This window comes from Carcharodon carcharias, chromosome 7, assembly GCF_017639515.1.
Source record: "Carcharodon carcharias isolate sCarCar2 chromosome 7, sCarCar2.pri, whole genome shotgun sequence".
NCBI lineage: Eukaryota > Metazoa > Chordata > Chondrichthyes > Lamniformes > Lamnidae > Carcharodon > Carcharodon carcharias.
The window spans coordinates 35,453,929-35,480,523 of record NC_054473.1 but is presented as its reverse complement, the minus strand read 5'-3'; the positions used below and the strand labels follow the sequence as shown (position 1 = coordinate 35,480,523).

The 26,595-nt window shown below is 42.9% G+C and overlaps 1 protein-coding gene across 2 annotated transcripts in view; it reads left to right on the top strand.

Moving 5' to 3' along the window:
• The window catches only part of LOC121280394 (FYVE, RhoGEF and PH domain-containing protein 3-like), a 201,035-nt gene extending 178,033 nt beyond the window's left edge, over positions 1 to 23,002 (top strand). The window contains exons 16-19 of one of the 2 annotated variants that reach the window (XM_041192345.1): positions 761 to 883; positions 9,797 to 9,952; positions 17,578 to 17,718; positions 22,104 to 23,002. In XM_041192345.1, the coding sequence (XP_041048279.1) occupies positions 761 to 883; positions 9,797 to 9,952; positions 17,578 to 17,718; positions 22,104 to 22,325 (642 nt within the window). In that variant the 3' untranslated portion in view covers positions 22,326 to 23,002. The remainder of the gene's footprint in view (positions 1 to 760; positions 884 to 9,796; positions 9,953 to 17,577; positions 17,719 to 22,103) is intronic. The other variant, XM_041192347.1, reaches the window with a different exon arrangement.
• Positions 23,003 to 26,595: the final 3,593 nt, after the last annotated feature.

The following is a 26,595-nucleotide window of genomic DNA, read 5'->3' as shown; positions in this document are numbered from 1 at the left end:
TAAAACCGGACCTTATGATCGGAGAACTGAATTAAGTGTGAGGACAGGCTAGAAGAATGTAGGTTTTTCATCCTTGACAGGAGACAACATCTAGGTGACTGTGTAACAGTAAACAACATGGGATAGACAGTTCTGGGAAATTAGTTAAACCAAACTGAGAGCAGAGTAAGGGGACATAAGTATGGATTATTAATATTTAAGATGTCCAGAAGTGATTCTTCTCTCACACACTTGAAATTGGCTACCAGGTAGATTGATGCGAGGGATAAAAATCCTAAAAAAACTCAATTATGGAAAAATTGAATGTCGTGATAGGGAAACAGTTTGTTTTCTGGATGGCTGAGCTGGGATAGGCCAAATAGCCTTTCTCATCTTTATTTACTGTGTGACATGATGTTTCAATGAGGGGGTCAATTAGCTCCATTGGCTAGATGGTTATAGTGTGGTGCAGAATAACGCCAACAGCACCCATTCAATCCCGGTACCGCTGGCTGGGACAGAGCTTGAGGCCTGCCTCCTCGCCTTGCCTCATAGTGATATCATGGCATAAGCCATGATTAGCAACCCTCAGTCAATGAGGACACGACACAAAGAAGGAGAGAGATATTTCAACACATTGTTCTAAAGCAGGTAACAAGGTTAAATCTCAGACTCTAAAATGCAAAAGCCAATAAAGTATAATTTCAGTATTTCAGTGTTATATTGCTTGATATCAGTGATTATATTAATGTTGTACAATTGATCTAAACATTTCTTTCAGATGGATTCTGGTAAAAGAGCTTCAAAAACAAAACGGGACAAGGAAAAACAGGCCTGCAAAAGCTGTAGCGAAACTTTCAACTCAATAACTAAACGCCGACATCACTGTAAACAATGCAACGCTGTGAGTATTAAAATTAGAAATCTGGAGATTTTAATAGTTATACACAACTAAAAGCGCATTTAATTTATTTTGTATTTAAAGGTTTTATTTTGAACACTTCCCACTCCCAATTTCTTTGTTTTGTTTACCTTGCTGTTTCACTAACTTTGTGTCAATTCCTTTTTTTTCTAAAACTTTTTCTTTCTTCTTATCATCTAATTTGAAAAAAAGTTATTTTCTTGAAGCTCTCATTTGACTAATTTGCATGTAGGAGCAAGTTTTTAAAAATTGTCTTTTAACGAGTGGAAAATGCGTTTGGAAGCCTAGTTTGTAGATCATCTGCACCCTGAAGTCTGAAGATGCATGGCTACATCACAGCCGTGCCTGTCAAGTGTTTTTGTGTTAATTTGTATTTCCTTCAGAAATGGAGCTGTTGACTAACAGCCTGATTGGATCCCAACAAGTTAATTCATCTGCAATGTAGTGAATCAGGCCATCTGTTTCAGTTTTATTATTTTAAATGCATAGATTTTCAAATTGCGGTCCTAAAGGAAATCTCATTGATTCATTGATTTCTGTCCATCTGGCTACAATGTCTCCATTTTTTTTTAGCTTACTACCAATTTGCTCCTATTGCTGCATAGTAATGAAAAAAACAAAACATCAAAAAATGCTGGAAATACTCTGCAGGTCTGATCCTATCTGGGGAGTTTTACAGATATGAAATGTAAAATATTTCTGTGTTTTGGGTCTGGCTCTTTAATTCAGGGGAAAATAAAGGGTTATGTCACCTGTTCTGAAGTCTGACTGACAACAGATCTGGGTGACATGGCTGTTAAAGATTAAAGGGAGGCTTGGATTGCTTGCTGGAAAGAAGGTACAAGGCATTCACACTTGGAGACAATGGCAACAATATCTGTGTTTACAGTGTTTAGACTGTTCGGCTCTGAAGTCCCAGGAAGGAGTTGAGAATGTTGCGTTGTAATCAGGAATGCTGTAAACTGCATGTTTACTTCCAAGATAAAAGAGAGTTGGGGTCTTGAAGATAACTAATCTGCACTTCTACCTGGATACAAGGCCCATGTGATTCACGTTGCCATGGAGTTGGGCTTTGAGAGGGGGAGGATTTCTAAGATTCCCTGAAAACACTTAGACACAGACTGTCTGCCAAGATCTAGGAGATTAATTATGATTAATAATGCATTCCTGGGAAACACACTCAGTCGCCCGCCATTTCTTCACTTCACCGCTGCTTCACGCCAGGCCCCAAATTTAAAGTGCAGCCGTGCGCACGACTCTCAGTGCTTCCAACTCACAACTGCTGCATGGAAGACATCACCCTGAAAGGCAAGAAGACTGCAGCTCCCAGGTTCAATGACGCGTCCCTCGAGCGCCTTTTGGACAGAGTGGAGGCCCGTTGTGATGTCCTCTACCCCTACTCTAGCCGCAGGATGGGCAGCAACATCACTAATCTGGCTTGGTAGGTGGTGGAAGCAGTGGTCAGTGCCAACGCCCTGCAAAAGAGGACAGCCACCCAGTGCCATAAGAGGATGAACGTTCTCCTTCATTCCACCAGGATAAGTCACTCTTCTCATCACTCACAAACCCATCACACATGCACATGGCCCCACTCTTTGCCTGTTCAAGGGACATCATCTTTCACTCTCTCTTCACACACACCCACCTTCATCAACCTCATCCCGTCCATGGGACCACTCACCAACCACGTATGCCAGGCATACTTATCATCTGGCCTGGCAGGCATCTTGCTTACACTCTCTCCACCTCTATTCATGCAGCACAAGCTGGCACACAACAAGAGTGAGAGGTCACAGACTGGTGGAGGAATGTCTGAAATCAAGGTCCTCACGGACTTGAAGACAGAGCAATCCAGCTGGTCGGCAAGGATCTGGACTGGTCCTGCACTGACAGTGAGGTCGGTGGTGCTCTACCAAGTGAGGATCCAGCAGTGCAACATCCATCAGACAACCATGCTGTGAGTGGATGTGTCCTCTTTCACAGGCCACTGCCATGCACTAATTATCTCTCCTTGCTTTCGCAGGCACATCTGCTAAACAGCCAACAGAGTCCATGACCCAGGGCCTCCAATCAAGCCCCAAGGGAAACTCAGAAGAGGAATCTGCTGAAACCCTCCATGAAGACCTGTCACTGGGCTCACCCACACCCTCCACCAGTGCAGAGACACACACTCAGTGGGACCTAGCTTTAGAATAGCCTCGGGATCACAATCTGGTGAGCACATCTTACTTTCTGATCCACAGCAGGAGGAGGCAGGGACTTCCCAGGTGTCCGGCACTCGGAGGCCAGAACATTGCTGAGTCCGAGTCAGGTGATGAGCCTGTGGACTTGGTTATGTCACAGTTGCTGGAGCTGCAAAGGCAAGCTCGGGAACATCAGGAAGGGATGTCTGCTGCATTCCTCAGATTACGAGGCAAGATGGAGGAGTACATCTGCCTTCAGGCTGAGGTGATAGCGCCGGCATGCCAACACACCGAGGTCAACACTGGAAGGATGGCAGCCGCCATGGAGACCTTGGCCCAGGACATGGTACTGCACTGTTGCACAGGTTGAACTTGATCGCTGACGCCATAGTTGGCATCCAACAGTGTGTACACAAGGGGTGTGGGGCAGCTCAATCTCACTCAAGCTACCCCTTCTCCTCAAGGAGTCAGCTAGGAGCCCTCAGGCACCCATAGGGAGGAGGATCAGCAGGTGCAGACTCCAGGGCCATCAATCCAGGTGATACTGGGAGTGTCCAGCCCGTCTGAACCCCCTCTTCCTGTGACCTCAGCAGCTCCAGCTCCACAGGCCGAGAAGGGTGCCAATGCCACACGGCAGGACCCCAAAAGCTGGCTGGGGCCCTCCATGTCTCATCCCTCCAGAAGATGCCTGCCAAGGTCATCACAGACAGGGCGTGGCAGTCAGCAGGCTCCCTCCACCTCCGCCATGGATGTCCAGGGAGCACCAAGACGTAGCGGCAGGGTTAGAAAAATTAAGAAGGTGTAGTTGCACAGCCTGGGCATGGGTGTTAATCATTTGTACATAATGTTCACTATTGTCAATAAACTCCCAAGAATGTCGTCCTGCCTATGGCTGCTTGTTCTGATGAGCAGTGTTCCTGTCACTCAGAAACCTTTCTGCACAAGATAAAGGCAGGTGTCTAAGTCCAGGGCCTTGTCCCTGTGCTTTGTGCAGCCTTCAGACCAAAGTGATGGTCCAGCCTCTTACTTCCTGGACACATTATTGATGTCTGCACTTCAACAATGCTTGCCATTGCTGCCAGAATGTCGTGGGCAGGCGTCATAGTGTACTGTCATTCTCTGTGTGCTCTCAGCACCCTTAAGGTGGGGCTGGCCTCCATCTCTTCAGCATAGGTGACCAGTGACACTGTGCTCCTGAAGGGCTCAGGTGCTGAAGGTGGACAGAGGATCAGATGCCTTTAAAGTTTCATGGCTGCATCTCTATGATATGACCCTGATCACAAAGTGCAAGTGAGCTGCATTCAGCCAGACATGAGTCAGACATTCTCAGGGGCTATATGAAGATCTATGGAGTGTCCTCACTGCATGTCATCATCATCCTCCTGCAATCAAGTGACTATTAGGGCCTCCACTGTGTCTCCATGACTGGAGCATTATCACAGAGGGTATGTGTGCCGCCATAAGCCAGACTGGAATCAAACGTTCATAGATGCAACATGAGGATCTATGGCATCACCTCACTGCATGTTGTCATCATCCTCCACAAATCTAGCAGCTATGAGGGCCTCCTGAGCATGCCTGCCTCATCTGGCCAGTGCAAGGGTCTCATTGCCGTCATTGTCACCTTCAAACACCTCCTCACCTTCACCACCCTCATCGGAGGAGACCTCCAGCTCTGCATCTCCTCCTCAGCCAGCCCTTTCTCTGTTGCAGTACCAGGTTGTAAAGAGTGCAGCAGGTGACGACAATGCGTGACACCCACTGAGGACTACATTGCAGGGCTCCACCAGATCGGACCAGACACCAGAACCTCATTTTCAGCATTCTCATGGTTCACTGCACTAAGTTGTGAGTTGCAGTGTGAGCCTCGTTATACCTTCACTCTGCTGCAGTTTGAGACCACCGAAAGGGTGTCATCAGTCACGGCCTCTGCAGGTAGCCCTTATCCCCGAGGAGCCTGCAACCTCTGTGGGCCCTGGAAGATGTCAGGGATCTGTGATTGACTGAGAATGTAGCAGTCATGGACACCCCCCTGGAAACCATGCACAGACTTGCAGGATACATTTGGAGTGGTTGCACACCAGCTGCACATTCAATTCCTTTGCAGTTGATATAGTTAACCCCTTGTTGCGACGGAGACCTGAATAATGAGTGAGTGCAATCGATTGCACCCTGCCCCTTGGGAAAGCCCAAATCCAGGCAAATCCAATCGTTCTTGCATCCTGGCTTTCTTAGTCCCAGGCGAAATGCACAAAGTTGTGTGTCCTCGTGAAATTGGCATGTCTGACCTCATGGATGCATTTGTGGGTGGAGGCCTGTGATATCCCACAGAGGTCACCTGCAGAGCCCTGAAAGGAGCCACTGGCGTAGAAATTGAGCGTTGTGGTCACTTTCACGGCCACTGGCAGTGGATGCCCTCCATGTGCCCATGGCACCAAATCCTGCAGTAAGTGGCAGATGTGACCATCCCATTCCCTAGACACGCTCAGTCTTCGGCAACAGTGGTTGCTGGTCATCTGCAGGAATGAAAGGTGGGGTCTGTAGACCCTGGGCCTAGCTAGCTGCCCCTTCTTCCTGCGCAGCCAGGCACTTCTGTCGCTCTCTTCTCCATTGTCACTGCTCTCTGTATGCCATGAGGCATACAGTTAGCTCACCAGGCTCCATGCTCCTGATGTTGTACTCCTGCAGAATGAAAGGTAGAGATACATGGGTTAGTTTGGGTACACTCAGAACCTCTCTTGGTTAATTCTGAAGGCCTCTTAATGCATCGTGGAGAGTGCTGGCCACCACTTGGATGGCCAGGGTTTAGTTCACTGCATTGCTGCCCAAAACCCCACCCACCTCCGCCCCACTCCACCTGACCAATTGGCAGCAGCTTTGCCTACTGGACTGCATGGTGTGCTCTCAGCTCAGGCACAGGCGTTCTCCTAAACTGCACAGCAAGGCTGCACTGTTAGATTGAACTATGGGGGAGACTGGTCCAGACTGGGATGATGACATTGCAAGGGGCTGTGAGCGCCTCCAGCAGTGACTGCTCCATGGCCAGCTTTAGCAAGGAGATTGTACAACATGCCCGGTTGTCCAACTGTTTTGCAGTCCCCTAAAATGCTCGTTAGTTTGCAGTCTGTGCCTAAGGGGTGAAAAGCTCTGGAGCAATTGATGGCACTTTGATGCCTCTGTGTTGCTGGAGTGAGTAGATAAGCTAGAGGCCTAATTCCACTCATGTCAATGTAGCTGCATCTGAACTGTCTCAGCTGCAGAGGAATGGCCACTTTATACAAAGTTTCCCTAATGCCTGGCTGCTTCCCTCCCCGCCACCCCCCACATGCTTGTGCACTATCTTCAACTGCAGGCTCCCCTCCCCCCGTCAATACGTCTCAACCGCAGGACAGCCCTTCCCCCACCCCAAGTCACCTCAACCACAGGACAGCCCTTGCCCTCACGCCACCAACGCACCTCAACCTTGAAGTCCAATGCAACGTTACTGTGCACTCACCTCCGAGTTCCCCTCAAAGTGCAGCTCGCCAAGTGCACCCCTTATATATGCTGTTGTGAGATGCATCGGCATGCAATTGCGCCGACGTGGCTGGACGATCCAGCAGGGGGGTGGATGATTCCGACAGGCTGGCCTCATAATGATATGCAGATCTATTTCAATGAGGTTCCCGATGTCCGATGACGGGAAACGCAGCCTGCCATCAATGGCCTGAGTGGATGATCTCAAATTGGTTTCACGACATTGTGAAACTAATTTTTGGCCTTCTTGCTATGTTGTCCACTCACGCAGCTGAACATGCCTGATGCCAGCAGGCACAGACGGTTCTGCCCAGAGTTAATGTTTCAGATTGGTGATGCTTCGTCAGAGCAGGGGGTGCTTAGAGGTGTAACAATTTTCAAATAAGACAAGTAAAAATACAAATGGGGAAGATCTGTGATAGGGTGGAATGCAGGCAAGATTAAATGATAAAAGAGAAAGTTGCATCACAACAAAAGCGATAAAGACAGAGAAACTGAAGGGAGGGGAGGAGACGGATTAAAGCCCCTACAGGAAACAGGGTATCAGGAAGAGTAGTGAAGATATCTGTGGGAGTCGGTGGGTTCATAATGAATATTGGTCAATAGCCTATGGGACAGACAAGTTAGGGAAGGGAAGAGTCAGGGAAAGACCATGTGTGGGCAAGGGAAGGGTGGAAATTTTCCAGCTCAGAGCAAAAGCAGGAAATATATGGACTCGAGTTTTCAGCTTGGCAGGCGGGCATGATTGGCGGGCCAGGAGCAGTCGGGATACGGACTGCCGACCACGATTTCATGCTCACTGGCCAATTAACAGCCAGTCAGAGTGAAATGTGCGCTGAAATGCTCAGTGCTGCTGGGGTGGGGGCAGGATGAGGGCAGGTGCTGACCTCAACGCGGGTGCGGGCCAGCGCTGACAGAAAGCTTCCTGAGGCAGCTCGCTGCCCGCGAGACCTGAAAAAGCAAAAATGAGGGTTACGAAAGCTGAAAAAAGTGTCCAGGCATCATAATCAATCACCTGAAAATTTAGCTAATGAAAATGCTGGCCACAGAAATTTATTTTTATTTTATTTCATCACGGAAATCTCATCCCGCCTGTGGATGAGGCTTGACGAAAAATGTAAAGGCCGCCTGGCCGATTCACTCGTCCGCCAACCATGAGGCTAGACAGGCAATGAAAAATCAGAGTCAATTGCGCCATTAATGGGCTGAATTGTCCTTGTTATTGTCAGCGAGCATCCCGACGTCATCTCGTGCTGTTTTACGCCTGATCGGGTCAGGCATGCCCCCATCCACAAGGCGTAAAATTCTGCCCGTGGTCATCAATGTACTGGATTACGGGGAGGGTTCCTGAGTAGGACCGGAACAAAGAACATTCCACATATTCCAAAAAATAGGCAGACGTAGCCCATGCCCATACACGTTCCTAATGATCAGCATTTGTTTGGAGGAAGTGGATGGAGTTAAATAAGTTATTCAATGTGAGAACAAGTTCAACCAGGCAGAGGAGGGCGGTGGTGAATGGTGAACTGGTTGGTCCTTCAAGGAAGAAGGGGAAAGGTCTCGGACTGACTTGGGGAGATTGGAGGTGTAGAGAGATTGGATGTCCATGATGAAAAGGAGACGTTTAGGACCAAGAAACTGTTAAAAGTAGCCAAGGGCTTTGGAAAAGCCACAGATATAATGGGAAGAGACTTGATGGGGAGAGAAATATAGTCAAGATAGGGGGGGAAAAAAACAGTTCTGCTGGGCAAAGAATGGGCTGAAATGTTGGGAAGGAGGTAGAAATGGGCTTTTCGAACTTTTGAGGTTGAATTCCTTGGAAGGATGATCAGTGACAATCTTGGAAACAATGGCTTGATGTTCATTGGTGGGGTCATGGTCCAGGGGGAGGTAGGATGAGGTGTCACAGGTTTTTTTTTGTTAGTTCATGGGATGTGGGTATCACTGGCCAGGCCAGTGTTTAATGCTCATCCCTAATTGCCCTTGAGAAGGTGGTGGTGAGCTGCCTTATTGAACCACTTCAGTCTGTGTTGTAGGAACACCAACAGGGCTGTTAGGAAGGGAGTTCCAGTATTTTGACCCAAAATTGGCATACTACCTCGGCTAGGTAGAAGTCAATCTGTCAAACAGCGACAAAGTTTTCCACAAGGATAGCACTCAGCACTGGTGACATCGTCTTTTGAAAGTTAGACCAAATGGTTCTCAGAACTGTATCAACAATAACTTGCCTTTATATAGCATCTCTAATGTAGTAAAACACCATAAGCACTTAGGAGTGTTATAAGGCAAAATTTGACACTGAGCTATTAGGGCAGGTGACCATAAGTGTTGTTAAAAAGGTGGGTTTTAAGGAGTGACCTAAAACAGAAGGAAGAAGTATGTGATTGGTATTTCAGAGTGTAGGGCCTAGGCCTAAATGCTTGACCATCAATAGTAGAATGATGCAGTGAAGGAAACCCAGGATGTGAAAAGGCCCAGAATTGGGAGAAATATAGAGAGAGTTTTCGAGCTGGAGCAGGCTACAGAGATAGGCAGGCACAAGGCTATGGAGGGTTTTGAAACAAGGATATTAGGATATGTGCAGCACAGTTCTGAATAAGATGCAGTTTACCAAGGGTGATAGGTGGCAAGTTGGACAGGAGATCATTGAAATAGTTGAGTCTGGAGGTAACAAAGATGTGGATTAAGGTTTAAGCAGCAGATGGACTGAGGTAAGAGGTGAGTGATGTTACGGAGATAGAAGTATGAGTCATTGTGGTGGTATTTCCACACAAAAAATGTACAAACCATCATTCAAAGGGAACCATTACAATGTTGTAATACCTTTAAACTAATATGACTCTTACAGCCCATCCCCCAAGATATTTAACACTAATTCTCCGCCATTTATTAAATGTCATTGAAAACATCAGGACTTTGATTCTTTAAAATAAGACACATCCATTATGGTCTGCTTTTAGTTAGTGAATGGGCTCTCATTCTGTTCTACTCTGTAGACAGACTGCCCAAAGTAATGCTCAGAAGAATACTCAATTTGTGGCAGTGATGAAGCATTTAATATTGCAAGTGCTTGTGAGAGGTCACTTGTCTTGATTAAGGAATGTAATAAGTTGCATGAATCCAAAGAATGGAGACAGAAAATTAAAAGGTTTTATGGCCATAACCTGTTTCAAGGATGTTGTCATTTTCTTTTCAGATTATCTGTGGTAAATGTTCAGAATTCAAGCCATTTGCAGATAATAGTCGACACAACCGTGTATGTAAGGAATGCTTTGCATTGCCAGGCACAGCAATCCCTTCAAATCCAGTACCTGAGAATGTAACTGAGCAGAAGAAAAAGGTCACTATGGAGGTGAGTGAATTTGAGCGCAGAAATTATTGTTCAATCAGTGGAGATGAGTTTTTGAGGATAAACAAACAACATCCAAAAGTGAGGTAATGACTGTAAATTCTGATACTGTATCCTGGTGGTACACCCATACAATAAACGTGTGAACCACCATTTAAAGGGAGCCATTACAATGTTACAATTCTGATATCGTAAGCCTAGGGAATTAATAATGGAAAATAAGGAGATGGCAATAGAATTGTATTCGGTATTTGGCATTGGTCTTCACTATAGAGGATACGAGTAACATTCCAGAAATAGTGGTAAATCAGGAACTGGAAGGGAGGGAGGAACTCAAGAAAATTACAATCACCAGAGAAGAGGTACATGTCAGCCTGCAGTTGCAACAATTTGCTAAGTCCCTGGATCCTGATGGATTTCACCCTAAGGTCTTAAAAGAAGTGGCCAGTAAGATACTTGATGCTTTGGTTTTAATTTTCCAAATTCAATACATTCAGAGAAAGTTCCATTAAATTGGAAAATAGCTAATGTAACTCCTTTACTCAAAAAGGGAGGAAAACACAAAACAGGAAACTATAGGCGAGTTAGCTTAACATCTGCTGTGGGGAGATTTTAGAAGCTGTTATTAAAGACGTTATAATAGGGCACTTCGATAAATTCAAGGTAATCAGGCAGAGTCAGCATGGCTTTGTGAAAGGGAAATTGTGTTTAACCAATTTATTGGAGTTCTTTGAAGAAGTTTGAAGAAGTAACAGGCGTTGTGGATAAAGGGGAAAGGGTGGATGTGCTGAACTTAGATTCACAGAATCACAGTACAAAAGAGGCCCTTCGGCCCATCGAGTCTGCACTGCCATGTGAGAAACACCTGACCTACCTACCTAATCCCATTTACCAGCATTTGGCCCTTGAATGTTATGACGTGCCAAGTGCTCATCCAGGTACTTTTTAAAGGATGTGAGGCAATCTGCCTCCACCACCCTCCCAAGCAGTGCATTCCAGACCGTCACCACCCTCTGGGTAAAAAAGTTTTTCCTCACATCCCCCCCTAAACCTCCTGCCCCTCACCTTGAACTTATGTCCCCTCGTGACTGACCCCTCAACTATGGGGAACAGCTGCTCCCGATCCACCCTGTCCATACCCTGCATAATCTTGTACACCTCAATCAGGTCGCCCATCAGTCTTCTCTGCTCCAATGAAAACAACCCAAATCTATCCAACCTCTCTTCATAAATGTTTCATCCCAGGCAACATCCTGGTGAATCTCCTCTGCACCCCCTCCAGTGCAATCACATCCTTCCTATAATGTGGCGACCAGAACTGCACACAGTACTCCAACTGTGGCCTCACCAAGGTTCTATACAAATCCAACATGACCTCCCTACTCTTGTAATCTATGCCTCGATTGATAAAGGCAAGTGTCCCATATGCCTTTTTCACCACCCCACTAACGTGCCCCTCTGCCTTCAGAGATCTATGGACACACACGCCAAGGTCCCTTTGTTCCTCAAAACTCCCTTGTGTCATGCCATTCATTGAATACTTCCTTGTCAAATTACTCCTTCCCAAGTGTATCACCTCACACTTTTCAGGGTTAAATTCTATCTCCCACTTATTTGCCTGTTTGACCATCCAGTCTATATCTTCCTCTAGCCCAAGACACTCAACCTCGCTGTTAACCACCCGGCCAATCTTTGTGTCATCCGCAAACTTACTAATCCTACTCCCCACAGTCATCTATGTCGTTTGTATAAATGACAAATAATAGGGGACCGAGCTCAGATCCCTCTGGTACGCCACTGGACACTGGTTTCCAGTCACTAAAGCATCCTTCTGTCATTACCCTCTGTCTCCTACAACTAAGCCAATTTTGAATCCACCTTATCTAATTACCCTGTATCCCATGTGCCTTTGCCTTCTTTATAAGTCTCCCAAGTGGGACCTTGTCAAAGGTTTTGCTGAAATCCATATAAACTAAATCAACTGCACTACCCTCATCTACATACCTGCTCACCTCCTCAAAAAATTCAATCAAATTTTTTAGGCATGACCTCCCTCTGACAAAGCCATGCTGACTATCCCTGATCAAACCTTGCCTCTCCAAGTGGAGATAGATATTCTCCTTCGGAACCTTCTCCAATAGTTTCCCTACCACTGACGTGAGACTCGCTGGCCTGTAGTTCTCTGGCTTATCTCTACAACCCTTCTTAAATAGTGGAACCACATTAGCTGTTCTCCAGTCCTCTGGCACCTCCCCCGTGGCCAGCGAGGAATTAAAAATTTGGGTCAGAACCTCTGCAATCTCCTCCCTTGCTTCCCTCAACAGCCTGGGACACAAATCATCCGGACCTGGAGATTTGTCCACTTTTAAGCCTGCCAACACCTCCAGTACTTTGTCACTCCCTATATCAATTTGCTTAAGAACCTCGCAGGTCTCTCTCCCTGAGTTCGATACCTTCATTCTCAATCTCTTGGGTGAAGACGGATGTGAAATATTCATTCAACGCTTTAGCAATGTCCTCTGGCTCCACCCATAGATTGCCCCCTTGGTCCCTAATGGGCCCTACTCTTTCCCTGGGTATCCTCTTCCCATTGATATACTTATGGAATATCTTGGGACTTTCCCTGCTTTTACGAGCCAGAACTTTCTCATATCCCCTCTTTGCTCTCCTAATTGCTTTCTTAAGCTCCACCCTGCACTGTCTGTGCGCCACTAATGTCTCTGCTGATTTGCTTCCCTTGTACCTGCTAAAATTCTCTCTTTTCCTTCTCATCCTATCCTGAATATCTCTGGTCAGCCATGGTTCTTTGGGCTTGTTACTCCTTCCTATCACCCTAGAGGGAACATGTTGAGCCTGTACCCTCCTCATTTCCTTTTTGAACGCCCCACACTGCTCCTCTGTAGATTTCCCCACAAGTAGCTGTTCCCAGTCTACCTTGGCCACATCTTGCTGTATTTTACTAAACTCCACTCTCCCCCAATCCAAAACATTTTTTTGCAACTTGTTGATTTATTTGTCCAAAATGAACTTAAGCTGTACCATGTTGTGGTCGCTGTCACTAAAATGCACCCCCACCACCACCTCAGCCACCTGTCCGGCTTCATTCCCCAGAATTAAGTCCAGCACTGCACCATCCCTTGTTGGACCCTCTACATATTGACCTAAAAAGTTCTCCTGTACACATTTCAAGAAATCCACTCCATCCAAGCCCTTAACACTGTGTCTATCCCAATTAATGTTGGGAAAGTTGAAATCACCTAATATAATTACCTTATTGTTATTGTTTTTTACACACCTCCACAAATTGTGCATATATTTGCTCCTCAATTTCCCGCTGACTATCTGGGGGTCTATAATAAACACCTAATAATGTGGCTGCCCATTTTTTATTGCTAAGCTCTACCCACAAAGCTTCACAAAGATTTTCAGAAGGCATTTGATAAGGTGCCTCATCAAAGGTGATTGTGGAAAATAAAAGCTCATGGTGTAGGTGTAACATATTGGATAGAAGATGGGCTAGCTAACAGGAAACAATAGGCATAAATGGGTCTTTTTCAGGTTGGCAGGATGTGACAAATGGTGTGCCACAGGGATCAGTGCTGGGGCCTCAACTCTTTACAATTTATATAAATGATTTGGATAAAGGGATGATGGTATGGTTGCTAAATTTGCTGATGACACAAAGGTAGGTAGGAAAGTAAGTTGTGAAGAGGACATGAGGCTACAAAAGGATATGGATAGGTTAGGTGAGTGGGCAAAGATCTGGCAAATTGAGTATAATGTAAGGAAATGTGAGGTCCATTTTGGCAGGACAAATAAAAAGAGGCATATTATCTAAATGGTGAGAGATTGCAGAACTCTGCGGTGCAGAGGAATCTGGGTGTCCTCGTGCATGAATCACAAAAGGTTAGTATGTAGGTGCAGCAAGTAATTAGCAAAGCTAATAGAATGTTATCATTTATTGCAATGGTAATTGAAGACTAGAGTTATGGAGGTTATGCTATACAGGGCATTGGTGAGACTACATCTGGAGTTCTGTGTAAAACATTGGTCACCTTATGTAAGGAAAGATGTAAATGCATTGGAAGCAGTTCAGAGAAGGTTTACTAGATTAATACCTGAAATGAGCAGGTCATCTTATGAGAAAAGGCTGGACAGGCTAGGCTTGTATCTGCTGGAGTTTAGAAGAGTAAGAGGCGACTTTGTTGAAACATGTAAGATCCTGAGGGGACTTGACACAGTGAATGTAGGAAGGATATATCCTCTTGTGGGAGAATCTAGAACTCTGAGTCACTGTTTCAAAATAAGGGATGGCCCATTTAGGACAGAGATGAGGAAATTTCTTTTCTCTCAAACGGTTATGAGACTTTGACCTTATTGAATGATGGAGCAGGCTTGAGGGGCAAGTGCCTACTCCTGCTCCTAATTTGTACGTTCGTGTGTAGGGTATTTTTGACATGGAGTTTTGAAATTCAGACTGGACTTGTCCAAAAACAATTCCTGTGTTCCTTTTGAGTTTCCTTGTGTGGTGTCCTTGAGTTCACAATAACTGAAAAGGAACTGCACATCAGGGCTCAATATTAACTTCTGAATTTTGAATATTGGTGGAATTTGTTAGCTTAAGTGACACGTTGATTTGTTAAGTAAATTGCTTTTCTGATAGGATGTGACATCCAGAACACCTGTGGATGCAACGGTAAATTGTTAGAGTGCACAGGCTGGATTTTTCAAACAAATCGGGGTCTGGATAAGAAGCGGGCAGGAACACAATTTAGTGCCACTGGCCTCCGTGGTGGTTTCCCACAGCCGTCCCGAGACATTTTGAAAGACACAGGTAGCTAATTTAGGCCAATTTGAATGAGTGATGTTAAAGCCTCGTTGCTGCGTGGACTGAGATTTCCAGTTAGCATTGTGGGCAGCTGTGGCATTTGAAAAAATGAAACTAATTCACCTGCTCTTGTCCCTTGCTGTTTGTATCTTCACATCGCCAGCTCCTACCTCGCCCAGTTGAGCTGCCAGTCTGAGTAATGAGGGGCCTCCCATTGGCCCTCTGGCATTGGGAGCCTGCCCGGTGTCCCTGATTGGATGGCGAGCTTGCTCCCTAGCCTTTAATTAGCTGGAGTAAATTGCAATGGGCATGCCCAAAGCACACCATGTGGAGTCAGGACCCGGAACTAGCCCCCCACCATGTCCGGTTCCCAAACCCTGATTAAATATTCGGCCCCGTATCTCTTTAGGAGCTGATATTCATAGTTAATTTTCAAATTAATAATTTAAGATTGGTTTCTAACTAGTATATTGAAATACATTGAGTAGTTGGACAGAATTAAGCTATGCGCTGACAAAGAGCACAGCATCTGTCCATTATATAGTTTTGATTTATTTTCTTACAGTTCTTTAATTAATTTAAGTTAATAATAGTTAATAAAATAAATTACAGTACGTCATGAAGAGAAATGAGATTAATGGGGGTGGCAGAGTTGAATCCAGAATTTATGTCACTGAGGAATAAAAACTAAGTTTATGTGTTACACTTGAACAAATTTTAAGTGCAAGTGACTGTGTTATTTGGTTGGTTTACTCCATTATTCAGCCAGAACACAATATCCACTGAAAAAGTGCTTGTCACCAAAAATAACTTTAAAGCTAAACTTTGAGAGAGTATTTTATTATACATGGTATCCACTGAGTGTAAAAGATCAGATTATGGAACAGCAATTCAGAAATAAACTCCTGAACACTAACATGGGAAATTCAATAAATACATTGACATAATTTTATAACACTGGTGGTTTTGAGTGCACATTTGTAGTTGCTTGAGCTAGAGGAAAATTGCAACATGTACATTGAATGGGGGTTAATCAGTTTAAAATTATCTTCTGTTGTTTCAGAGAAAATTGTAGGTTTTATAAAGCCTAATTATTGTACTAATTAAGGCGATCTTAAATGTAGCTACTTAGAACCAGTAGTATTTGAAGGTCTAAACAGGCATACCTGAAGGGGCAATCAGGATGAGCCAGCTGTGGTGATAGACGGAGTACAAGAGCAAATAGTGCTATTTTTTGAAGCTGATCAGAAAGAAAGAACTTGCATTTAAATCGAGTTTTTCTTGACTTCAGGGTGTCCCAAAGTGCTTTACAGCCCATTAAGTACTTTTTGAAGTGCAATCACTGTTGTAATGTTGGAATATGATTAACTGTGTTGCTGTGAAGAGGGCTGTCATGATTAGAATATAAAATATTACATAATATATAAGCAGTATAGTTTCCATTTTCATAAAGTATGGCTTTTTCAACCTCTTTCAGCCCATAGGTGCAAACTGGATGGGAATACCAATTCTAGTGCAAATGGTGCAATATTATTTATTTATCTCTATATAGTTTTGACGTTAGATAGCTCTTTCTCAGGACAAAGTACTTTGCTGCCTCAGGCAATATCTGTGAATGAGAGTCAGAATTGTTTCACTGAAGGATCTTGCAAACCAAATCATCAAATAGGTTGACAGATTTTCTTTATCATAGAAAAATCAGAATAACTTGAATCGGGCCTAGGAAAGGAAGTTTCATTTGAAATGAAAACAGTTGGCATTTCTGTTTCTGAAACTGATGGCAGAAAAAATAGTTGCTGTACATTTCACCTGCAATGGCTTTTCTTCGCCCTTGTGCACCATTACATCTTTGGCCCCCTTCTATTTCTCACTTACATGCTGTTCATGAGCAAAATCATCCAGTAAAGTACCAGGTTCCACATTTCGATAACACCTACCTCTATCTCATCGGCTTGACTGCGGTATGGAGTTCAATGGAGAAGTGAGATAAATAGCTATTTGGTAGTACAGAACTTGAGTGTTGCTGAAAAAATACATTTTGTTAAAGTTTTTCATCTTGCAGTCATTAGGACAATCACAAGAATATCAATGTCAGGGGAAGCAACAACTTGATACAAATGAGAAGTGAGTGCTGATTGGTTGGCAAAAAGACACTGCTGGTAGAGGTGTTGCCATGGAGAATGCACCAGTGTGCTTAATCCTCAATGTGCTAATAATTATGTTGACAACCAATTTAAGATTGTCAGTCAGGCTTGCAGTGTGGCGCGTATGTGTGTGCTGTAAGCTACATATATTAATACACAGGGCTCTGTTCCTTGCAGACAGAAAGAACATGTACACACATTACGCCTGTTTCAGCTAAAGAAAATAAGTGACAGCCATTCGCTGACTCATGCCTCAGGGCAATGCCTTGACCAATCAGGGTCATGCTGCCTGGTTTAAATTTCAAACAATGCTTGGCACTTAACTGCGGTGCACTGGTGCATTCCACATGGCAACACCTCTACCAATCAGAGTCCATTTGCCAACCAATCAGCACTCTTTTCACACGCAGTATAAATTGTTATGGTATTCTTGTGAAGTGTCCTGAAGAGTGCAAGATGAAAAGCTTCGACATGTCTCTTTTCTTTTAAGCAATACTCAAGTTTGGTACTACCAAATGACTAATTACATACTTGCTACTTATTGCATTGAACTTTCATGAAAAGTGTGATACATTATCACAATTGAAAGGATAATACATAATATTTTTCTTTTACTGGCACATTTATTTTTATGTTTGTTCTTATTTCTACAACAGAGACCAAGCTCACTGACAAGTGACAATAGTCTTTTCTGCAGCAACTTAAGTTTTATGGAAAAGGGAAAGTCCTGGCAGAAGGCGTGGGTAGCTATTCCCAAAAGCGATCCCCTGGTACTGTATTTGCACTTGGGCAGTCAGGTAAGAATGAGTGTCACCTGTTCATTCAATCCAGCTTGCATAAGCTTCATCCAATTGAATGCACAAGTAGGTCAAGGGATTTAGAGAGAGACACTGAACTGAACTGCAGCAAACTCAAAGAGCTTTGAGATGGAAAATCCATCTGCTGCTGTCTTTTATTTTCTTTTATTCCCGCTCTCTAAGCTCTCTCCTGGTTTCAAGTACTATCTGAAGTAAGTGGGAAATGGCAAATGTGTTCAAGTTGTTTTCTGTGGTCATTTTACTTACTTTTGTAAAATTGTTTGCTGGGCTCTCTGTGACCAAAGTAAATATTTTTTGTGGATCAGTTGCACCCTTTTCTATTTTAACCCTCTGCTTTTCCAGGTATGCAGCATCTGTGGCTGAGAGGGCAGACAGATGATGGATACTAATGAACACAAAAATTCAGCCCCTTGAGCCTGCTCCGCCATTCGATAAGATCATGGCTGATCTGATTGTTGCCTTAACTCCACTTTTCTGTCTGCACCCCCACACTCCCAATAACCCTTGACTTGCTTGTCGATCAAAAATCTATCTAAATCAGCTTTGAATATATTCGACAACCCAGCCTCCACTGTTTTCTGGGGAAGAAAATTCCACAGACTACTGACCCTCTGAGAGAAAAAAATTCTCCTGATCTCAATCTTAAAAGGAAGACCCTAATTTTTAAACTGTGTACCCTAGTTCTAAACTCCCCCGCAAGGAGAAACATCCTCTCAGCATCCACCCTGTCAAGCTCCTTCTGAAATTTTAGGTTTCAATAAGATCATCTCTCCATTCTTGTAAACTCCAAAAAATGTAGGCCTAACCTGCTTGGGTTTTCCTCATAAGATAATCCCTTCATCCCAGGAATCAAGATGTTGAGCTGTTAGCTAGGAGACACATTAAACTCACCTGGTAATGTCTAACTTCCCCTCCATATGGAAAGGTGCCTGATCCTTGCTGAGCCAATATTCATAACAATATAGCAGAGATCAGAAGCAAGAGGGAGAGAGGTTGATATCCTTCCTGTCTATGGTACAATGTGCTGAAGCTCCAATATGCTGCTCCACTGTGTCACATAACTTGCGTAAAATAGTAATTGGTCGGTGTTAATTAAACAGATTCCTCTTTTCCCTCATTTTGTTCTTTGTTTTCAACCTCTTTTCCGTGTCTTCACGCACCAAGCTCCTCGATGTGAGGATGACCTGATTTCAAGCCTCTATCATTGCGTTCATAGTCCAGCTAGTAGGGAGACATTAGGATGAACTTTAGCGATGTGGCTATTGTACCTTGTAGAATGGGGGAAGAACATTAGTTGGGACATCAGGGAAAACTTCTTAAATGTTTTTGAATAGAGACATGAGGTGAGGGGGAACAGATTGAAAATGCATCAGCTGCAAGTTATACAATCCAATCCATTTTATTTTCCATTGAAATCAATGTTAGAGAATATCCGATATGGAATCTAACAGGTGGTTGCCTGATGCTGCCAGTTTATTGCCCCTGCCAAAATTGAAAGTTATCCCCATGGAATTTCTAATGCCCTGGAAAGACCAGAACTAGCAGATGGAGCTACAATTTAACAACCCATTTATCCAAAAGACAGCATCCTCTATCAGTCAGCAGCAAACTCTTAGGCTGTGTCAGCCTATATTATGGAGTGAGGATTTCGCTCATAAAAGATGCACAATCACTGTCGCTGGTCAAATTCCTGGAACTCCCTTCTAACAGCACTGTGGGTGCACCTACACCACGTGGACTACAGCGGTTCAAGAAGGCAGCTCAGCACTACCTTCTCAGGGGCAATTAGGGATGGGCAATAAATGCTGGCCCAGCCAGTGAAGCTCACATCTCTTGAATGAATAAATAAGTTAGAGATTTTTTCTCGAATGTTGGTACTCACCATGAATTCTTCTGGTCTTCCTGTGCTCTGATTAACTGCCAGCACCAATCCCATTAGGCATAAGTCTACATTGCAGTCACTTCCAGCTGTACTTGTATAATACTATACACAAAAAGCCCTTGGCTACTACAGGTTTGCTGGACACCAGCCGATAATTCAAGGTGATTGTATGTGTAAATAATAGTTACCAAAGCTTTCAGCAGATCAGATGGATACTGATTTATTTTTATAATATCACTGAGACATTGAGCTAAAGTTTCTATTTTCATTGCATATAGTGGCTTCAGCTTACATCATGACAATGTGTGTCTAATCTTTCCGTGGAAACACAATACATTTCTAAAATCCACAATAATGTGGGTGTGGGGACCATTGGAAATTTTTAAAACCCATTTTTTTGAGGTAAAAGGAATTCACTCACGGAGTGGCACTTAGTACAGACATATTCAATCATGTGTCTTTGCACAGATGTAATGTGTTTTTTCTCATTTGAAGTTTCTGTTCTGCTTTCAAATTTGCATCGTAGAACAACATGGAAATTAAAAAAAAATAAATGTGACTATCCAGATATCAGGTGATGACTCTCATAATTGTCCCCATAGCTGAAAGAGACCGAGTGGTAACCAATTTAGGAAATAGAAGGATAAATTTGTATTTAATTTAAGAACTCAGATGACCGATTTATAATGACCACATTAGTGGAAATGAAGAATAAATAGCTGGAAATTTCAGAATGCAGTGAAATATAGGCATAATTTCTACAATGCATCTAATAAAATAAAAGCTGTAAAGGTGTGCAGAAGCCATGGTTAATAATAACACTTTTCAGATAGCATTCAAAGTGGCCCAAAGCATGTTATAGACAATAAAATACATTTTGAAATACGGTCACCTTTTTATTTTGTAGACTAATGTCTAGCAAGCCCCATAAACAGCAAACATGATAAATGACTAGTTAAATTTTTAGTGGTGATGGTTGAGGGATGAATGTTTGTCAGGGCACCTAAAGAGTTTCATGCCCATCCGCTGATGCCATGAAATATTTTACATCCATTGCTGATATTTTAATTCAGCTTTAAGAAAGAGGAAGCAAAGATATCATTCAGGTTGATTCTTTAGGTAAATCAGTTTTCACATTTTTTTTAAACTTTGGTAGCCAATTTGAATAAGATTTCATATTCAGTAACATGCAGGCAAATTATTCTAGGTGCATAGCTATAGTTGTTTAACAATTGTTTGTACTGACATTATAATTATAATTGTGTCCATTGGATGCAGCAGAGAAAAGCAAGATGTCTCTGTCAGCAGAGTATTGTGACAGTGCATAAGTGAAGCAAAAAAAATTGCTTACTGGATGAGGGTGCTGTCATCTTGTTTAAGGTTATTTCTGTAATATTTATGCATCATTACAAAAGCATTGAAGTAGTTGGAGGTGGTTTGACATCTTTCCATGTCTAGTTGCTTGAAACAAAGGATAAAGCATAAGTTGCAGAGATTCACACTTAGTTGGATGTGGAAGTCGGAGTCACAGTACTCGAGGGTGCAGAGGTTTGCATTTAATTCCAGATACAGGGCACTTGATAAATCCATCTCATGGACAATATTGTGAAATTCATGTTATGTCTGAGGTATGTATAATACTTGTGTCAGTGAATTATTTTGTAGGCAATACAGATGAATATCTAACATTTATGAAGTATTTAGATATTCACTTGCGTTGCCAAAGCCTCCAGGGCTATTAGCCAAACACTGGAAAATAAGATTAGTGTAGTCAGATCTCTGTTGACTGGTGCAGTCATGATGGGCTGAACGACCTCCCTCTGTTCTGTAAACGTCTGAGCGGCAAATGAGTCTTGGAAAAACATTTGCTTAGTTGTAAATCAGCTATGTTTCATACAACATATCTAACCTTTTGAGGGCTGAATGTTTCTGCAGCTTTCAAAGTTCACATCTTGCACCACATTTTGTAACATCTGTAGAAGCAACTCTGCTGATCATTCTTGAACAAACCTGTTTAAGGTCATGGAATAATTCATTGTTCTCTGGAAAATCTTGCAATGTCCCCTTCTGTTGTTTTGGAGCCATCTTCAAAAGGTTCAATAACCTCAAATGCATTACAGTGCTTTTGAAATAAATAATATGACTTTACAGTAACATTATTTCCTTTTTCTGATGGCAGCTGAGAATTTAGAAAATTTTGGCTTGAAATGATATCTGCGACTAGAATTTCTTGACATTAAGTTAAGCTTTGAATTCTCCATGCTGTAATTAAGAATGCACAATTGCATATGTTGGAGACTTTGTTGATTGTTGACATGTTCAAGTTGATTTTTTTCTGGATGGGAAACTTAATGAAATGGATCTCAATTTCTACATATTGAATTTAGAAGTGGAAGGTGACAATATGCTAAAGCTTTTATCTGTTAGATTCTTTTTTTTAAAAAACTATTTCATATACTTACAGTGGGAAATTTCCTTACAGGATGGAAAAAATGCCCGTACTATCCCATTGCCTGGCTATGAAATTGAACTTCCCAGTTCCGCTGATACGATTGAGAAGAAGCATGCTTTCAAGCTGAGGCAATCGCAACAAATCTTTTATTTTAGTGCAGATGATGAAGAGCTTCAGAAAAGATGGATTGACATCATCTCAAAAACTGCCAAGGGTGAAGTTGAAGAAGAAGCGAGTAACTCGGTAGAATAAAAAACAGTGGCCAAATTATCAACAGATGAAACCAAGGCTGTATAGTGACTTTCTATGGTGTGAGCTGTCTTTTCCATACTTGAATTAAACAGAGGGCACTTTCATTTGCGGAAGACGTTTAAAATTTAATCATCAGTATCAGACTTAAGTGTTTTGTGTGTTGTTGGTCTTCGACAATTATGCTACTGAGGAACCCAATTACATCAGAAAAGGTGTTGTAATTTACAAATTAATGATGTGATTCATTCCATTCCAATTCAGTGCAGTACGGTTTCTGTGTAAATGTGTTTAACGGCAGTACTTGCAATTCCTCTGTGCAAGATGTATAGTAATTCATTAGCTAAATATATGTTCATTTTAAATTAAAACTTGTGAATCTCTGTGGCTGGCCACTTATGGTCTATCAATTGTCTGTATCCAATTCTTTAAACACTCAGTGCTCTTTGTCCTATTTGGCATTTGATGATGTAATTAATTTCTTCATAAGTAAAAATGCTAAATGGATTTTTTCTCTCATGTTCCATACTGCTAACAAAAGGTAGGGAAATGCTGTACACTTGCAAATTTATGCTTCCTGTAGCTTCTGTGGTGCAAAAACCAGAACCTGAAATCTGTATGCCAATTTCACTTATTTATGTATTGTGCTTTTAAATAAAAATGCCTGCTTTTCACCATTATTACACTCTTAGACAAGCTGAAGTCCACCTAGCCAGACCTGCAGCCTGAGCACTTATGCATTAAGTGAGAATTATTCCAAAATTCCCAAGTATTCTTTGTCTGGGTAATGGCAGTTGGAAGGATTGAAGAAGGGAAGTCAACTGGATCTTCAGTTGAGGCCTCAGTATGGTTGAAACATTTTCAATTCTTAGGGGCCTTGAGAGGGTAGATGCTGAGGGGATGGGCTTGATCTTCAGTTTGGGGTTGGAAACCCAGCAGCCAGATAACTTGCGAGTCCCAACCTTGCACCAATCTTGAAACGTAAATGCCCCAATTTTGCCAGGAGCGAGCTCGGTACTTGATCAGTGGCAGCAAGTATTGCCAGGCAGCAGGAACTGCCTGCAGAGCACAAGCAGCAAAAACAAATGGCTGCCATGATGGAGCCTGCCACTGCCTTGCAGAAGAATGAAGGTAGCACATTGGGTGGCCAGCAACCATAACGTACATAAAAGTGACCAGACAGCCAAATGGAAAGCGATGTGAACAATTTGGTGCAATATCCCCCAGCTCCCAAAATTTCTCAGCTTAAAAGACTTTCCTTTTTGCCCGCTTTGAGCCTGACAGCTGTGCCCTAACGTGCACCAGACTGTTTGGGTTTGATGATTTACAAATTGAAAATCACCTTCCCGCTCTCCCCAGCCAATTAGTAAGCACCTCATGGAGCTTAATAGATATTTAATTGGAAGTGAGTGGGTTCCTGCCCTCCCTTTGAAAATTGTGTTGCATTTCAGAGGTGGCAGGAGGCAGTGCCGCCTCTAAAAACACCATTTTCAAAATCACACCCATGATCATTCTCTCCAACCCCCCACCTTCTCCACCCCGGTCAAATGAAAATAAAGCCCAATGTTTCTCTGGCTGTAAAGTCTACAACCAGGGGTCATAGACTCAGGAAATGGATCAACCATTTAGGTCTGAGATGAGAAATTTCTTCACTCAGAGGGTTTTGAACCTTTGGAGTTCTCTTCCCCCTTAGGGCAGTGGATGTACAATCATTGAGTATATTCAAGATTGTGATGATTGGTATAAAACAGAAAAAGCTGGAAAATCTCACCAGGTCTGGCAGCATCTGTGGAGAGAGAAGCAGAGTTTCGAGTCCATATGATGACTTCAGGAGTCCCACGGATTTGAAACGTTAACTCTGTTTCTCTCTCCACAGGTGCTGCCAGATCTGCTGAGTTTTCCCAGCATTTTCTGTTTTTATTTCTGATTTCCAGCATCTGCTGTATTTTGCTTTTATATTATGATGGTTGATATTTTGATACCAAGATAACTGAGGGATACAGGGACAGGATAGGAAAGGTAGAAATTCAGCCACAAACTATTGAATAGCAGAGCGGGTGAGGGGAGTGATATGTTCAGAAATAACATTGCTCTTTGTATTCCTTAACTCTCACAAGATTTTGTGTAAAGCTGGTGCAGTTTAAAATATGTGCAAAAATTGAAGGACAGTGTTATGCTAGAATGCGAGTAGGCTGATATAGAAGATAAACACAAGCATAGACACCAGATGGTCTGTTTCTGTGCTGTGAATTCAATGTAATACTTATGTGCATCTAGCTGCAGTCAACAGAATTCCAGGATAAGAATGACACACAACCATTGCTTCAGGTACAAAGTAATGTATTGAAGGATAAGAAAAAAGTAAATGTATTATTTTGAAACTTACAACAGACTTCCTTAATTACAACCATATTAGATTTTATTTCATTAACTATCTTTTTTATGTGCCTGAATCTAGTTACCAAGTAATATATTCCTGGCAGCGGTGCATCATTTTTATTATAACAAAAAGTTGTCTCAAGGGGAAACTGTTTGAAATAATGGCCCAGAATTTCAGATTTCTGGATAGTCGTACCATAGATGTACCCTCAGGATTTGCCATGGGACCCTTCAGAAGTCCCAACGGATTGACTACATGGGAATTGCCCAGGAAGTTGGGACTTCCGATGGGCAATTCCCCTGCATCCAGAACCCTCCAAAATTCTGAGTTAGAGTTGGAGACTTCAGATGGTTCTAACCTACTTACCAGAATAGTTATCCAGGTAATGTTAGAAGGATTAAAACCAGTTCTAACTCCTGGGTAACTACTGGGCACCCCAACCCACCCCACCCCCCAAGCTACCCTATCCCAACCACCCAACTAACCCTCCCTGAATCACCCTACCCTCTCATCCATTTACCTGCCACCCTACTCCCCTCGTTCACTTACCTTACACATTTCTCTCTGTGGCTTCTCAAAGCGACTTTGGTTTATTAAAACTCCCTGCTTTCCAGAATTAAGCTAGTGCTTAAAAAGGGGGCGTAGTTTCTACGATGATTCTCTCCACTGCTCCTGGTGAGGATTGCTGCATTGTGAGTTTGGAAGGACTCTCCATTGGAAGTTGGGCCTAAAAGATCATAGGAAGGTAAGTAGGTAACTTTTTGACTGATCTGGGTCGAAAATAGGGGTTCCAACCCAGATTGGGAGTTCTTAGCCAATGACTGTTCAGTAAGACCTACCTGCTAATAACTAGATGATTCCTGTTTTGCTCCTTTCTCCAACTATATCGGTGTTATGTTTGATATGTTATGTCACATTTTTACTGTACTAAGTGAAGGTGGCCATGTGTGCATTGTCAAGATGTGTGTCATAGAACATTGAGTCATACAAAATCGAAGTCCAAATTCCCATTAACCTACATATATCTCTTTTTAGTCATAAGTATTAGGAAGACCAAAACCATTCATTGCCTTTGGTTCCCCACCACAATCTCCATTACCTTCCCACAGATTCCATCCCTCTCCCTGGCAACTGTCTGAGCCGAACCAGACAGTTCACAACCTTAGTGCCATATTTGACCCCGAGATGAACTTCCAACCACATTTCTGCAACAATACTAAGACTAACTGTTTCTGTACCATGCCCAACTCTGCCACTACCTCAGCACATGTGATACTGAAAAGCCTTTGCTAACTTGACTATTCCAGCACACTCCTGGCCAACCTCCTACATTCAACCCCCCTGTAAATATGAGGTCATCTAAAACTCTGCATATGTCCTAACTCGTACCAGATTCTGTTCACTCGTCATCCTTCTGCTCGATAAAGACTCCCAGATAAGCAACACCGCAATTTTAAATTCTTATCTTTGTTTCCAAATAATTTCAAGACCTTGTCTCTCCCTATTTCTGTAACCTTCTACAGCATCACAACTCTGAGATATATGTGCTCCTCTAATCCTGGTCCTTAAGCATCCCAATTTCATTTGCTCCTTCATCAACTGCCAAGGCCCTGAGCTCTAGAAATTTCTCACTAAACTTCTCCACCTCTCTACCCCACTTCTCCTTTAAGACACTTGTTAAAACTTACCTCTTTGACCAAATGTTTGGCAATCTGCCCTCATGTCTCCTTATCTGGACTGGTGCCAAACTTTGTTAATTCTTATCTGTGAAGTGCCTTGGAATATTTTGCTATGTTAATTGTGCGATATAAGTTGCTGTCGATTTTGATCTGATTTTTGAACTTTCCTGTCAAGGCATAAAAACAGCTCTTTCCAAAACTCTATGTCCACAAA